The 15,656-nt window shown below is 34.6% G+C and overlaps 1 protein-coding gene across 7 annotated transcripts in view; it reads left to right on the top strand.

Annotated features, from left to right (window-relative positions):
* CEP44 (centrosomal protein 44) overlaps positions 1–15,656 on the top strand; it is a 37,134-nt gene that overhangs the window by 7,014 nt on the left and 14,464 nt on the right. For 5 of the 7 annotated variants that reach the window (XR_002522310.2, XM_009207885.4, XM_003899372.5 and 2 more), the window contains 5 exons: positions 5,659–5,752; positions 6,428–6,566; positions 9,432–9,579; positions 11,087–11,233; positions 11,630–11,752. Coding sequence is in view for 6 of the 7 variants with exons in the window: in XM_009207885.4 (XP_009206149.2) it covers positions 6,478–6,566; positions 9,432–9,579; positions 11,087–11,233; positions 11,630–11,752 (507 nt within the window). In the remaining variant the exon portion in view is untranslated. Of the gene's footprint in view, positions 1–5,641; positions 5,753–6,427; positions 6,567–9,431; positions 9,580–11,086; positions 11,234–11,629; positions 11,753–15,656 lie in introns of all 7 variants that reach the window. The other 2 variants (XM_017959214.3, XM_017959216.3) reach the window with 2 other exon arrangements.

The raw sequence follows: 15,656 nt of genomic DNA, 5'->3' as shown, positions 1-15,656 counted from the left end.
ACAGTTGTCGACTTAAAGTCTATTTTGTCTGATATAGATATAGATAGCAACCCTGCTCTCTTTCGGTTTTAGTTTGCATGGAGTATCTTTCTCAATCCCTTCACTTTTAGCCTATGTGTGTCCTTAAATGTTAGAGTCTCTTGTAGATAGCGTATAGTTGGGTGTTGTTTTTATTATCCATTTCAGCCATTCCATGTCTTTTGAGAGCCCTTAATTACTAAAAATTTAAAGTAATAATTTTTAATAATTAAGTACTTAGTTGTTTCCATTTTATTCAGTTTTCTATTTGCTTTCTGTTTCTCTTGTCTTCTCTTGTTGGTTGTCTTTGTGATTTGATGATTGTAGTAAAATGCTTTGATTTCTTTTTTCTCTTTTTTGTTGATTTACTACTTTTTATTTTGGTTACCATGGGGTTTGCATGAAATATTATGTAGTTATAGCAGGCTTTTTAAAAAACTAGTAACAACTTAACTTCATTCACATTCAGAATCTCTACATTCCTCTCCACTCTTCCTCACCAATATATGTAATTGATTTCAGATTTTACTTCTTTCTTTTTTTTTTTTTTGAGACGGAGTCTTGCTCTGTCGCCCAGGCTGGAGTGCAGTGGCCGGATCTCAGCTCACTGCAAGCTCCGCCTCCCGGGTTCACGCCATTCTCCTGCCTCAGCCTCCCGAGTAGCTGGGACTACAGGCGTCCGCCACATCGCCTGGCTAGTTTTTTGTTATTTTTTAGTAGAGACGGGGTTTCACCATGTTAGCCAGGATGGTCTCGATCTCCTGACCTCGTGATCCACCCGTCTCGGCCTCCCAAAGTGCTAGGATTACAGGCTTGAGCCACCGTGCCCGGCCAGATTTTACTTCTTTCTGTATTGTTTCAATTAACAAATTTCTGTGGTTGTTATAGTTATTCATACTATTTGTGTCTTTTAATTTATATACTAGTGTTCAATGAGATTTATGTGCCACACATTTCAGTACTACTGCAATGTTCTGTGTTTGTTTTCATGTTTACTTTTAGCAGTGAGATGTATACTTTCATCTGCTTTCATACTGTTGGTTTAGTATCTTCGGTTTACTTGAAGAACTCCTGTTAGCATTTCTTCTTAGAGCATGTCTGAAAGTGACAAACTCCCTGAGTTTTTTAATCTGAGAAAGTTTTTATGTTTTCTTTATTCTTTTTTCTTTTTCTTTCCTTTTCTTTCTTTCTTTCTTTTTTTTTTTTTTTTTTTCAGGTCTGGCTCTGTTGCACAGGCTGGAGTGCAGTAACATAATCTCAACTCATTGCAACCTCAACCTCCTGGGCTCAAGCCAACCTCCCACCACAGCCTCCCAAGTAGCTGGGACTAGAGGCATACACCACCATGACTGGCTAATTTTTGTATTTTTTGTAGAGAAAGGATTTCACCATGTTTCCCAGGGTGGTCTCGAACTCCTGAGCTCAAGCAATCTGCCTGCCTCAGCCTCCTCAAGTGCTGCAATTACAGGTGTGAGCCACCACTCATGGCTATTTCCTTCATTCTTGAAGGACAGTTTTTTCAGGTATTTATTTTTGGTTGTCAGGTTTCTTTTTTCACTTTCAGTATGTTGAATATGTCATTCCACTCTCTCCTGGCCTGCAAGTGTTCTGCTGAGAAATTCACCAATACCTGTATGGGGGCTCCATTATATGAAATAAGTTACTTTTCTGTCGTTGCTGTCAAAATTTTTTTTCTGTCTTTGAATTTTGACAAATTCATTATAGTGTGTATTGGTGCAGACCTCTTTGGCTTCAACCTATTTGGGAACTTTTGGGATTCGTGAGTCTGGATGTTCATTTTCATCCCTAGATTTGGGAAGTTTTCAGTCATAATCTAAATGTGCTTTCTGCCCCTTTCTCTCTCTCTCTCTTTGCCTTCTGGAACTTTTATAATGTCTTTATTAAGTTACTTAGTGGTGTACCATAAGTCCTGTAGTATTACTTCATTTCACTTTTTATTCTTTTTTAATTTCTTCCTCTAATTGCATAATTTCATATGACTGGTGTTCCAGTTTGCTGATTCTTTCTTTTGGTTGATTGAGTCTGTTGTTGAAGCCTTCTATTGAATTTTTTAGTTCAGTCATTGTATCATTCAGCTCTAGGATTTCTGTTTGGTTCTTTTTTATGCTTCTCCTTTATTGAACAAAATTTTGTTCATGTATTGTTTTCCTGATTTTATTTCATTTTCTATCTGGGTTTGTTTGTTTGTTTGTTTGTTTTTGTAGCTCACTGAGCTTTAAGATGATTATTTTGAATTCTTCGTCAAGCGGTTCATGGATCTTCATCTTGCTGTAGTCAGTTTCTGTAACCTTATTGGTTTCCTTTGGCATGTTATATTTACTCATAATCCTTTGAGTCTTTCACTGGTGTCTGTATATTTGAAGGAGCAGTTACCACTTCTGTACTTCACAGAGTGATTTCAGTAGATAAAGATCTTCTCCTGCTGGCTCCCTTGATGAGACTGACTTCTAAACCACAGTCACTTAGGTGGAGCCAGGTTGTGGGTCTGCTTACACGTTCAAAATCAGGTCTGCAGATTGTGGGCCTATTACTGGGGCTTGGGTGGGTGTGGTTCCTTCTGGGTTCCCAGACAAACAAGTCTTCCTTTGAGACCTTGGACAGGTGGGTTGAAGCCCACATGCTGGTAAGGCTGCTGCTGGGTTTGGAGCCAGATCTGTAGTCACATGCCAGCTACCGGGGCACGATTCTGCCTTCTCAAAATGACTTCTATCAGTCTTGGGCTCCAGAAGGATGTCACACCTTCCTACTTGGACCCTTCAGGGCACTTTTATATACAGATGGTTGCTAAATTGGTGCTTCTGTGAAGGACAGGGGCTGGGGAGGTCCTGTTCCACTATCCTCTGCTAGCTAAAACCTGCTTTGATTTCTTTCATAGTATTGTAGTTTGTGACATACAGATCATGTACATATTTTTTTAGACTTAAAAGTGTTTTTTGTGCTATGATAATGGTGTTTTTAGTTTTGTATTTCATTCTAATCATTTATTGCCAATATGTAGGGAAACATTTGACTTTTGTGTATTAACCTTATATGACTTTGCTATACTCACTTTTTAGTTCTAGGGGATTTTGTTGATTCTGTAGCGTTTCCTACATAAACAATCATGTCTTTTGCAAATGAAGACCACTTTATTCCTTTCTTCCTAAGGTATTTGATTTCCTTTGCTTGCCTCATTTCACTAGCTAGGACTTCTGGAACACTGTTGAATAGGAGTGGTGAGATAGGTCATCCTTGTGTTATTCGCAGTCTTTGGGCGAAGTATACAGTTTCTCAGCCTTAAGTGTGGTGTTAGCTGTTGGTTTTTTTGTAGACTTTATGGCCATTCTAATAGGCGTGTAGTGGTATTTTGGTTTAATTTGCAAATCTCTAATGATAAATGATTTTGAGCCACTTTTCATATTATTTACAATCCATATGTCCTCTTTACTGAAATATCTGTTAACATATTTTGCCTATTTTTAAATTGTATTGTTTGTTTCAGAATTCTAGGTATTTTCCCAATTTAAGTTGAGAAAGTTTCCCTCTATTCCTAGTTTGCTGAGAGTTTTTATTATGGGTGGGTGTTAGATTTTTTTCAAGTACTTTTTCTACATCATTGATAATACATGATTTGCCTTCTTTGACCTGCTCGTATGGCTTACATTGATTTTTAGAATGTTGTCCTAAGGCCCTGCATACCTAGAGTACATTGCTGGGTGTGATATTTGATACCTTGATTGAGTGTAGAATTCAAGATTATAAGTAATTCCTCTCAGGATTTTGAAGATAATGTTGCTTTATCCTTTAGCTTCTAACATTGCTATTGAAAATTTGATGCTATTTTGATATTCTTCATATGTGATCTTTTCTTGCCTTGTTGGATGTTTTACAAAGCTTTTCTTTTACGTTATGAAATGTCACAGTGACATATCTTGCTGTGAGTTTTGTTTCACTTCTTGTGTTGATCACTCATTGTCTTCTTTCAACCTAGAAAATCATGACATTCTGTCTTGAGAGGTGTTTTTGTATTATTTCACAATTTCCTCCCTCATTTTCTCTTGTTCATGAGATGTTGAACCTTTTGGTTTGGTCCTCTACTTTTCTTATAATTTCTATTCCACTTTTGTATCTTTTCGTCCAATGTGTAACTATGATTATCTCCTCAAACTTGTCTTATTTAAATTTTTATTTTTGCCATCATTTTAAATTCTATTGTTGATTTCTATTTAAATTCGTTGTGATCTAAAAGCAGACATTGTATGACTTCTACTTTTTAAAAATGTGATAAGATATGCCTTATGACCACAAAGGTAGTCTATCTTGGATGTTCCATGTGAAATTGAGAAGGATATGTATTCTATTGTTGTTTGATGAAGTAGTCTATAAATATTCGTTATATCCAGTTGATAGATGATATTGTTTGTCCTTACTGACTTTATTATTATTATTATTATTATTATTATTTTATTTTTTGCCTGCTGGATCTATCTCTGATAGGGGAGTGTTGAAGTCTCCAACTAAAATAGGGGTTTGTATATTTCTCCTTGTGGTTCTGTCAGTTTTTGTTTCATATATCTTGACATTGTGTTGTCAGGTCCATATATATTAAAGATTGTTATATTTTTGGGAGAATTAAGTCGTTTATCTTTATGTAATGCCCCTTTATCCCTAATAACTTTCCTTATTATAAAGTCTGCTGTCTGAGATTAATATAACTGTTCCTGCTTTCTTTTAATTAATATTAACATGATATATTTTTCCCTATCCATTTACTTTTAATCTTATATATGAAATGGATTTCTTACAGACAACATGTAGTTAGATCTTATTTTTGGTCCACTTTAACAATCTCTGGCTCATTTTGCATTCTCACAAGCTTAATATTTTTAAAATATTTTTTATATCCTTCTATTCTTGTTTTAGGTTTTAATTTTTTTTTTCTAATCTCATCATTGAGAATGGAAAGCTTAATTTTGAATTTTTTTCTCTGTATTATCTCTATTTCCACCAATTTTTCTTCTCTGCTTATTTTGTTAAAGGTATTTATATATACTTTTCATACTGAAAGCTTCCCTCTAATAGTTATTGACCTTTGGGCATATATTCAGTTTTAAACGTGAGAATAAGAAAAAAAGGTGCCTAGCTAGGACTTATCAATGAGTGAGTTTGCTACAGGTTTATTGGGCAAGACCCTGCCCTTTTCAATGGAGGTTTTCTTCAAATGTCAGAAATGTGATGATACTTTTTCTCTAGGTCCATCCACCTTCTCTAGCATAGAACTTGATAGTCTGTTGTCACGGAGGATATAAGTCTCACAGCTTCTTCTGGCCGAGATATAGGAAGAAACTTTATTACTCTGTGTGTGTGTGTGTGTTCATTAATAATTCTTTCTCCCTTCGAACATTTCATTCCATATTGTTTGCCTTGCCTGATGTTTCCAAATTTGGTGCCTCTTCGATTCAATTTCTTTAGAATGTAAAGCTCTTTTCTCTTTCCAGGGAAGGTGAGAGATAGTTGCCTTGCTGAGCAAGTTATGTGTGTAGGAATAGGAGACAGGAGGGAAAATAAATTCTAGGGTAGGCTGCTTCTTATGTAGACTTTCAAATAATCATTCTTATTTCAGCCCCCTTTGTCTTTCAGAAGCATCAAGTGCACCTGATTTGTGAACCTATCTTGCTTCAGTTGGTTTCCTCCTAAATAGGCAGATGGGATTGGCCTGTCTCTGCTCTGCTAGGTTGGTTGTCTCTTATTCATTTGCTTTTCATTTTCCAAAATTTTGTTGATACCTGTTTTGTCATGTGAAATCTCCTGAAGTTCTTTTTGTCCTGGTGGGTATATGTGATTTTAAATTATTTACTTTCATTTTAGTGGTCTTTAGAAAATGGAAAGGAAGGTAACATGCATTTAATCTGTCATATTTATCCAAGTGAACCCTGCATTTTTAAAATGTATTTTTAGTTTTTAGGAAAGGTATCTTTTTGGCAACTGTTTGAGATCAGAGCTCTGTGACTCTGATTAAATCTGTGCTGAATGTATTTGTCTCCATTTTTTATTGATTGTGTTATGTAGCCTCTATAAGCATCCAAAAGAGTCACTGATGGATGTTATTCCAAGTTGATGTGTCTTAAACGGTGCTTTATGCTTTAAAAAAAAAAGCTATTTGGGCAAGTGTCTTATAAGATACTTATAATAAGAGGAATATAAGGCACTTACTTTTTGGAAGAAAAACTTGTAGGAGGGTAGGGGAGACACCCTATTTTCAGGAACTTACAGTAGTTACAAAGTAGACCTTGAATAGTAGAGAAGAAGATGGGGGAAAAAGAGGTAGGGTAAGATATGAACAAAATAGAATCAAGAAGCTTCAGAAATACAGAGACTTAACCAATATTTCATGGATTTCTGGTTTTAGGTGAAAAATTAGACTATTTCAAGAGTTAGAGCTGAATCCGATGTTACATAATGGCAACAGGTGACTTAAAAAGAAGCTTACGGAACCTAGAACAAGTGCTCCGCTTGCTAAATTATCCTGAAGAGGTGGACTGTGTAGGGTAAGCTATAATATCAAACTTAATTGTATTTTTCTTGCTAGTGATTTGAGATAATATTTAACATGGGGGACTACCTAAGAAAAATCAGATTTTACCTGGATCCTATTTAAATCTACCTTGAAATGATTAAAATATTTGATAAAACAGGGAATTATAGGAGTTTATTTCTGAGTATGAACAAATGAAGAATTCCAACTTAAAAGATTTAACACTGTTTAGAAGCACAGTGTTTATCTGTGTAAGGTATAATCTCTGTACAACTTTTAAACTCATAGAAGTATAATAGGTTTCATTAATTGTATTATCTACCACTCTCTCACATTCAGTTGGATGATATTTCTTACAGTTAAATATATCCAGAGTAAGAAGAGATTGTTGCCATTTCTTGTCAGTCTTTTCTTGTCATTTATTTGTTTATTCTTTTATGGAGGAAAAATTTTATACATTTAAGGCAAGTGTTCCTTTCATACGGAATATTGTAGTTAGTAGATTTTTTTGTGTATGGCAACCTGAAGATTGCTCTTAAGCTCTCCTATTTAACAGACCCCACTTTGAACCTTTCACTTTAGCTCCCATTTTGCAACTATGACTTAACGTTTTTAGAATATGGCAACATACATTTTCCTATATTCATGCCTATCTAATATGGTACTGCAGTCATTCTGTATCCCTTCACACTTTTGTTTCTTCATAACACTTACCCTTAACCTTTTATCATTGATTAATTGATGGATTGGTTAAATGTTTCCCTTCAGCTTACTAGAATGTAAGCTGAAGTCTTGGACTTTGGTTTTTGTTTTCACTGTTGAATCCTCCCATCTAGAATTATGCATGGCACATATTAGGAGTTGATTAGACATTTATTGAATGAATGAGTGTCCAGGGACAAGTCCAAGTTAGATGTTCAAGAGTAGAGTGAAACATGGTTAAACCAACTACTAAGTAGAATCCTTCAGTAATGGGCTTTACATATAAGAATGGATATCCATATAAGAATGGATATTCTAATAACTCTTGAGGTTACGCTAGGGAGAGGTAGGGGCTGTCAAGAGAAGACTGAAAGTGAAAGGATAGAGAGGAGAGTAAGGAGAAAGTTAGATCTAATTGCTGTTACTATAGGCATTATATGTGAGTGGCAGAAGATATGAAACAGATGTAATCCATGTATGTAAGAATCATCTTCGTTCCTCAAAACATAAAAATCCTGACCATCCAGAACTGGCAGGGGTTTAACCAGTTTGAGTAGCCAAGTTTTCCCCTTGCCACTTTAAGTGTCAACATTTTAAAAGACATTTTAAACAGGAATAATTCTAAAATACACCAATATTATCTTGTTTTCTAAATACAGTTTTAAACATTTAATTTTCTTATTACCCAAAAGCATCCTTAAGAGCAATAATTTTTAGATTATTGTATAACATACTGAAATCTGCAGGGTCTATTGAGATTTGGAATGCTACTTGCTTCTTCCACGGAGACACTCAGATTGCTAGTCTCCCTGCCACACACATGTAAGTACACACACAACACGCCCCTCATTTTTATTCTTTTTTCTACTTTTTCACATTTGTGATGTTTTCTGGCCACTTGCTGTTTTTTGTGTTGGTATGCCAGTTTCTAATATCTGTTTTTCTTGCTGTTTCTAATATGCTAAGTCCTTAGGAACTAGACAACCAAGGTTTTTGAAATTGTTTAACATAAGAAGTGTTAAATATGGGCCTGGCTGTCATCTATGTATAGTTTGCATAAAATGGACAGATTTTGCTGTTCAAAGGTATTTTTTTTTCACTTCCTGTTTTTGGACTGTGTTTCAGATAGACAAGGTTGCCAGAGCAGTTTTCTGATTAGGTGAAATATTATAGTATTTTAAAGAAACATAAAAGAAACAACTCATATTTGTCCAGAAAAACAAAATGCAGTGTTATCATCATGTATTTGTTCTCTGTGTTACTAAAAATTTGGGTGGAGATGGGGATATTTATGTGAACATCTTGAATTATTTGGAAAACATTTATGTTTTATATAAGTACAAAATACTACAATTGAAGAAATGTAACTGGCAAATTGAACAAATATCTCCTGTGCTTTGTTGTGGGAAAATCGGTGAAGGTACTTCACATTGAGAAAATAAGAAGACAGGAAACACTACCAGACAGATAGTGACACAGCAAATACTGAGTAGCCTGGGAGTCTTTCTCGGAGAGATCAGTGTAGATCAGAAAGTTGAAAGCTTCATGGGAAGCTTGAGATTTGATGAATGATGCATAAAAAATAAATAACAATTGGATAAGCAAAGAAGAGTGGGATACCTTTCTAGACTGGAGGAATTAGCATAGGTAATAATGTAAGATTTAGAACGAGCAGTAAGTGAAAAGTAATAGACTGCTCAGCCAAGCCACAGTTCATGCTTTTCCCACCCCATCTTCCTCATCTGTAACTTAGAATTCGTAATCTTTACCTTTGGAAGTTTGTGGTAGAGAGCAAAGGAGGTAATAGAACAAGTGTTTGCAAAACCATAAAGTGTACTTCAATATTGTAAGATGGTACATTGCTTTTATTAGTAGTAGAAAATGGAGTAGATCACATAAGACTAAGCTATGGAAAATCAATGGTAAATAGTTGGTACTAGAGACCTAGAGTAAGTTTTTTGAGCAGATGAACAGTGGTATTTCATAGTAGTCTGGTTACACTGGTTTAGAATGGGGAATGGAATCTAGAAGGTCTCATGTATCACCTAATTATTATAGCTGTAGTGTTAAGTTTTAAATTATTATAAACATTTCTAGTATTTTCTTGATTATCCAACTTTATGAAATTATGCTTATTAAATGCTTATTAAGAATATTTTTCTTTTTTTCCTAACAGTTTGATAAAGGGAGACCCGGCAGCATCTTTACCCATCATCAGCTATTCTTTTACCTCATACTCACCTTATGTAACAGAACTTATAATGGAATCCAATGTAGAGCTCATAGCAAAAAATGACTTGCGCTTTATAGATGCTGTCTATAAGGTATTTTGAGTTTATGAAACAATAATTATTGAATGATTTTTAAAAATTAATGTTTTAGTCATAACTTCTTAAATATATGCAGCATATACAGTTGACAGGATATTTTCATTTGTATTTATCTCATTTAAATGTAGTCCCTATTGAAATCAAAATGCAATTCATGTTTGCTTTTTGAATGTTATCTATTCTAATAAATACAGCAACTGGTAGTTATTTGTTGTTGGCTATTGTTTGCCCTTTTTAATCAAATTTTAGTAAAATTTGGTATACTGGCAGAAATTAGGGAATAATGTAATTATATTCAATAAAGTGTATAGTTTTTTATAATTATATGTTAATTTAGTTGTTTGTAAGAGGGAACTATTACTGACATATTCTTTTTTTTTTTTAACCAATATATTCTTTGAGGTCTGAGAGCATGTCTTATATTGTATCTACCCTAGTATTTATACCTGTACTATGTGTATATTGAATTTCATCTTGTATTTGATTTTTTTTAAAACCCTGCTTTTATCATTAATTTTTGCTTAAGTACTGTGGTTTGTATTAAAGTTAGTTTTTAATGATAAAACCCGCTAATCAAATGTAGTCTTTTTTTCTTTTTGAGATGGAATCTTGCTCTGTTGCCAAGCTGGAGTACAGTGTCACGATCTAGGCTCACTGCAAGCTCCGCCTCCTGGGTTCAAGCAATTCCCCTGCCTCAGCCTCCTGAGTAGCTGGGACTACAGGTGTGCACTGCCACACCTGGCTAATTTTTTGTACTTTAGTAAAGACTGGGTTTCACCATGTTGGCCAGGATGGTCTCAATCTCCTGACCTTGTGCTCTGCCCACCGTGGCCTCCCAAAGTGCTGGGATTACAGGCGCGAGCCACTGCACCCAACCTCAAATAGTCTTTTAAAAAAAGCAGAGTTGCAGTCAGTAAAATGGGAGTTTTTATATGTAGTCTCTGTTTAATCTTTCTCTTTCTTGCTTTTCATCCCAGAAAACATCCATGGAAGCTAAGAGGCACTTTTAAGAAATTCTAGAGCTCCACAGAGTAGATTTAGGAAACTACTGATCTAGTGGTTTTTTTTTTTTCATTTTACAAATGAAACCTTGAGACCAAAAGGCCCACTGACTTATCCAGAAATCACATAGTGGAAGAGTTATAAACAAATAGAACTATAGTTTCTGATTCTGGTGTGGTCTTCTGGTGAACTAAGGAGTTTTTCTAATGTCTATGAAGATATTTAAACTTTTTGATGATTGACTATATTTTTCCATCTCTCTGGACAGCCATCTGTTCTCCAGCATATCCTTTGCTACCTGTTTTCCACCTGATACCTGTCTTACTGGATCGTGACTTACACCAGCCCTATAAATTACTTTAGTACTCTTTAGTTAATGGCTTGGTTTTCCTTGTCCTCTCAAAGGTGGCCATTATTCCCCTGACCAGGTGGGCATTATCATTTGGAATTTTAGAAATAAATTGCTCCCAATTATTACAAGAGTCTGTTTCCTCTGCAGCTCCTTCGTGATCAATTTAATTATAAACCAATTTTGACAAAAAAGCAGTTTATCCAATGTGGGTTTGCAGAATGGAAAATCCAGATTGTTTGTGATATTTTGAATTGTGTGATGAAAAAGCACAAGGAATTAAGTAGTCTTCAGAAGGTAATTTTTGAATAGATTTTAATGCTGATGTATGATATTAATAGATGGCTCAGTATTTTAACACATAAAATCAGTACCCTAGACAGCAGATTATTTTATAGTGTAATTACCGTATTATTCAAATATTTGAGTAACCTTATAAAGCTTGATGTTTATTTTAAATAGTACTCTCTTGTTTTATACACCTGTGACTGGGAACTCCTAGTGTTAAACTAATAGTTCAAACATAATGCATTTTCATTATTTCTTAGTTTTTAAAAGTCATGTAGTCTCATTATAGTCTCATTATTTGTCAGTTATATTTCATATATGAAAATTTAAATGTTAATGGAATTTTAATATATAATTATGCTTTCACACAAAATTTGTTATTTTGACTGATACCTTTTTTTTTAGATTCCATCACAACAAAGAAAGAAAATCAGTTCTGGCAAGTCAGAACCTTCTTTGAGCAATGAGAAAATATCTGCAGAGGCTGTTGGCGTTGATACCAGTGGCAGATTTGTGACTTCAGGAAAGGTATGCAACCACAAAGAAAATATCATATTGTTTAAGAGTTATCTAATTAATCCAATATACAGTTTTCACTTTTCTGATTGGCACCTGATGAAACATTCTAGTTAGATATTGGAGTGTAGGGATTTTTAACAGTGGATGCCAAATGTTTTTGGGCAGTATTCCTGAAGTTATAACAGTAGGATAGAAATATAAAATTAAATAGGTGTTCTCTTTGTATTTCTAATTTCTAATTCTGCCTGATTTCCTAAACAGAAGAGTAGTGATTTAGGAAGATATCTTATGCAGTTGTCTACATTTGCTCTTAATTTTGTTCTGGTCTTCCTAAAACATGGGAACATATGAAGAGCCTACATTAGCAGTAGTGATAGCTTATAATGATTCATTTATGTACATTGTATTTCTGTAACCAAGTATGCATTATCCAATGATTGGTAGTCCCTACACGTATTAACTGGTTTTCAGTTAATATTTTGAATATGTTCTTTTTCTTGAAAGATAATTTTTCTGCCGTTATCTGCTTTGAGCAGCTGTGGCAAATTGAATCTAACGCATTTAGAGCTCCAGTGTATCTATCACAAAGGGAGATTTAAGCTAAAATATTGTTTTATATTATATTTTCAGCTGTTTTCCATCTGGAGAAAACTCTTTCTGATTGAATGATAGAATATCAGATGAATTATCAATGGTGTAATTAAGTAAAGGATGTGAATACTTTCTGACTGAAGTATAATCTAGAGTATTATTTCTGCCCTAATCCAAAACAGATGAGTTATGTAAACAGAATCTATTTTAAAAATTTATACATGGGCCTGGTGCAGTAGCTCACTCCTGTAATCCCAGCACTTTGGGAGGCCAAGGCGGGTGGATCACCTAAGGTCAGGAGTTCGAGACCAGCCTGGCCAACATGGCAAAACCCCGTTTCTACTAAAATTACAAAAATTAGCTGGGCGTGGTGACAGGTGCCTGTAACCCCAGCTACGCAAGAGGCTGAGGCAGGAGAATCACTTGAACCCTGGAGGCGGAGGTTCCAGTGAGCCAAGATCATACTACAGCAGTCCAGCCTGGGTGACAGAGCGAGACTCCATCTCAAAAAATATATATATTTATTCCTTTGTACCTTAAAAAACTGAAATTTTATTATAAGAAAAGGTTCTTATGCCACTTCTTTTTAATGTGCCTGTTTTGCTCTAGGTAATGAGGACAATATAAAGAATGATACAGAGCTGAGATTTTTGAATAAATGCATGTAGTTTTTGTACACTTGCATCTCCAACTCGTCTAACTCTTGTTAGTTTTATTTATTATTTTCTAACTGTTAAATGACATATCTTGTATTCTTCCCCAACTAGAAGGAACATATATAAACAGGGATTTTTTTAATACTGATTTTTTGTGCCTTCATTTTGCTTAGCACAGTATTAGGTACACTGTGAGCACTTATTAACTATTAGTTGATATAATGTACTTTTCAATCTTCTATTTCAGTATGAGAGTTGAGGGGACAGTCTAAATTGTCCTAGCCAAGAAAAATGTAAACTTCAAAACATTAGACTTATTTTTAATTTTCTTAAAGCACAGTTTTCTTTATTCAAATTTGTATCAGATCTTTATCAGAAATTCGAATAAGTATTAAAAGTTCTCAGATTTAGAAAAGAGTCTACAAGTACATTTCTTTGTTTACAAGCAAAAGTTGAGTCAATATTAAAGCAAATTGTCTCCTCTCCCGGTGCCTTATATAGTATGCTGTTTGTGCTTCTGAATCACATATGTTTTTGTAGTGTGTATGCAAACTGTAGAATAGGAAGCAGGTAGAGGATTTCTAGGTAAATGCATAGTGTGACCTAATGCTTTTTTTGTCAGGACTTTTTCGTTGTCATTATTAGGTTTGAATTGTTAGCTGAAGGTCTAATAAATTGCAGTTTGTTTAATAGAAAAATTGTAATGAGCCCTACTCATAGAGCCAGGCTCTATTTTGATTATTTGAAGTGAATTATTTGGCAATCTTTTTTAAAAATAACTTTGTATTATGGAACATTTCAAACATTTACAAACGTACCCATCATCCAGTTTCAACAGTTTATCAACTCTTTGCTCATCTTGTTTTGTCTTTATTTTAAAACAAATCTCAGACATAATTTAATAAATATTTCAGTGCTTGTCCTAAAATGGAAGAATTGTTTTAAAAGACATAACCCCAATTTTATCATCACACATAAATTATTGGTAATACTAGTAATGGTAATATTTTGATATATACATTATATGTGATAATTTAAACTTTTTTTTATTCTTTAACTGTTGGTGTTCCTTTTGGAAAATTACTGTGTGTATGTTTAAAATAATTGTAGGAGGATCTTCTCAGCCCAAAAGCTTCTTAAGCTGATAAGCAACTTCAGCAAAGTCTCGAGATACAAAATCAATGTGCAAAAATTGCTAGCATTCTTATACACCAACAACAGTCAAGCTGAGAACCAAATCACAAGCAAACTCCCATTCAAAATTGCCACAAAAAGAATAAAATACCTGGGAATCTAGCTAACAAGGGAGGCGAAAGATCACTACAAGAAAAACTACAAACTATTGCTCAGAGAAATCAGAGATTTCAGAGACACAAACAAATGGAAATCAGAGAAAACTATTGCTCAGAGAAATCAGAGACACAAACAAATGGAAAAACATTCCATGCTCACGGATGGGAAGAATCAATATTGTTAAAATGACCATACTGCCCAAAGCAATTTATAGATTCAATGCTGCTCCCCTTAAACTACCGTTGACATTCTTCAGAGAACTACAGGAAACTACTTTAAAATTTATATGAAACCAAAAAAGACCCAAATAGCAAAGGCAATCCTAAGGAGAAAGAACAAAGGTGGAGGGATCATGCTACCCAACTTCAAACTGTATTACAGGGCTACAGTAACCAAAACCTCATGGTACTAGTACCAGAACAGATACATAGACAAATGGAAGAGAATAGAGAACCCAGAAATAAGACCACACATCTGCAACTATCTGATCTTCAACAAACCTGATGAAGCAATGGTGAAAGGATTCCCTAGTCAGTAAATGGTGCTGTGATAACTGGGTGGCCATATGCAGAAGATTGAAACTAGACCCTTTCCTTACACCATATACAAAAATCAACTCAAGATGAATTAAAGACTTAAATGTAAAACCCAAAACTATAAACCCTGGAAGACAACCCAGGCAGTACCATTCAGAACATAGGCGTGGGCAATGATTTCATGACAAAGACGCCAAAGGCAATTCCAACAAAAGCAAAAATTGCCAAATGGGATCTAATTGAACTAAAGAGCTTCTACACTGCAAAAGAAACTATCAGCAAAGTAAACAGACACCCTCCAGAGTGGGAGAAAATTTTTGCAAACTTATATCTGACAAAGGCCTAATATCTGGCATATATAAAGAACTTAAATTTACAAGAAAAAAACAGTCTAATTAAAAAGTGGACAAAGGATATGAACATCTACTTTTCAAAAGAAGGCATACATGCAGCCAATAATCATATGAAAAAAACACAACATCATTGATTATTAGAAAAATGCAAATCATAACCACAATGAGATACCATCTCATGCTTCTCAGAATGACTATTATTAAAAAGTCAAAAAATAACAGATGCTGATGAGGTTGTGGAAAAAAAGGGAATGCTTATACACGGTTGGTGGGAGTGTAAGTTAGTTCAACCACTGTGGAAGACAATGTGGCAATTCCTCAAAGACCTAAAGACAGAAATACCATTTGACCCAACAGTCCCATTACTTGGTATATACTTAAGGGAATATGTATTGTTCTGTTGTAAAGACACATGCGTACATATGTTCATTGCAGCACTATTCACAATAGGAAAGACATGGAATCAACCTAAATGCCCACCAAT

Source organism: Papio anubis, chromosome 3 (assembly GCF_008728515.1).
Source record: "Papio anubis isolate 15944 chromosome 3, Panubis1.0, whole genome shotgun sequence".
Classification (NCBI taxonomy): domain Eukaryota; kingdom Metazoa; phylum Chordata; class Mammalia; order Primates; family Cercopithecidae; genus Papio; species Papio anubis.
This window is presented reverse-complemented; position numbering and strand designations above follow the sequence as displayed.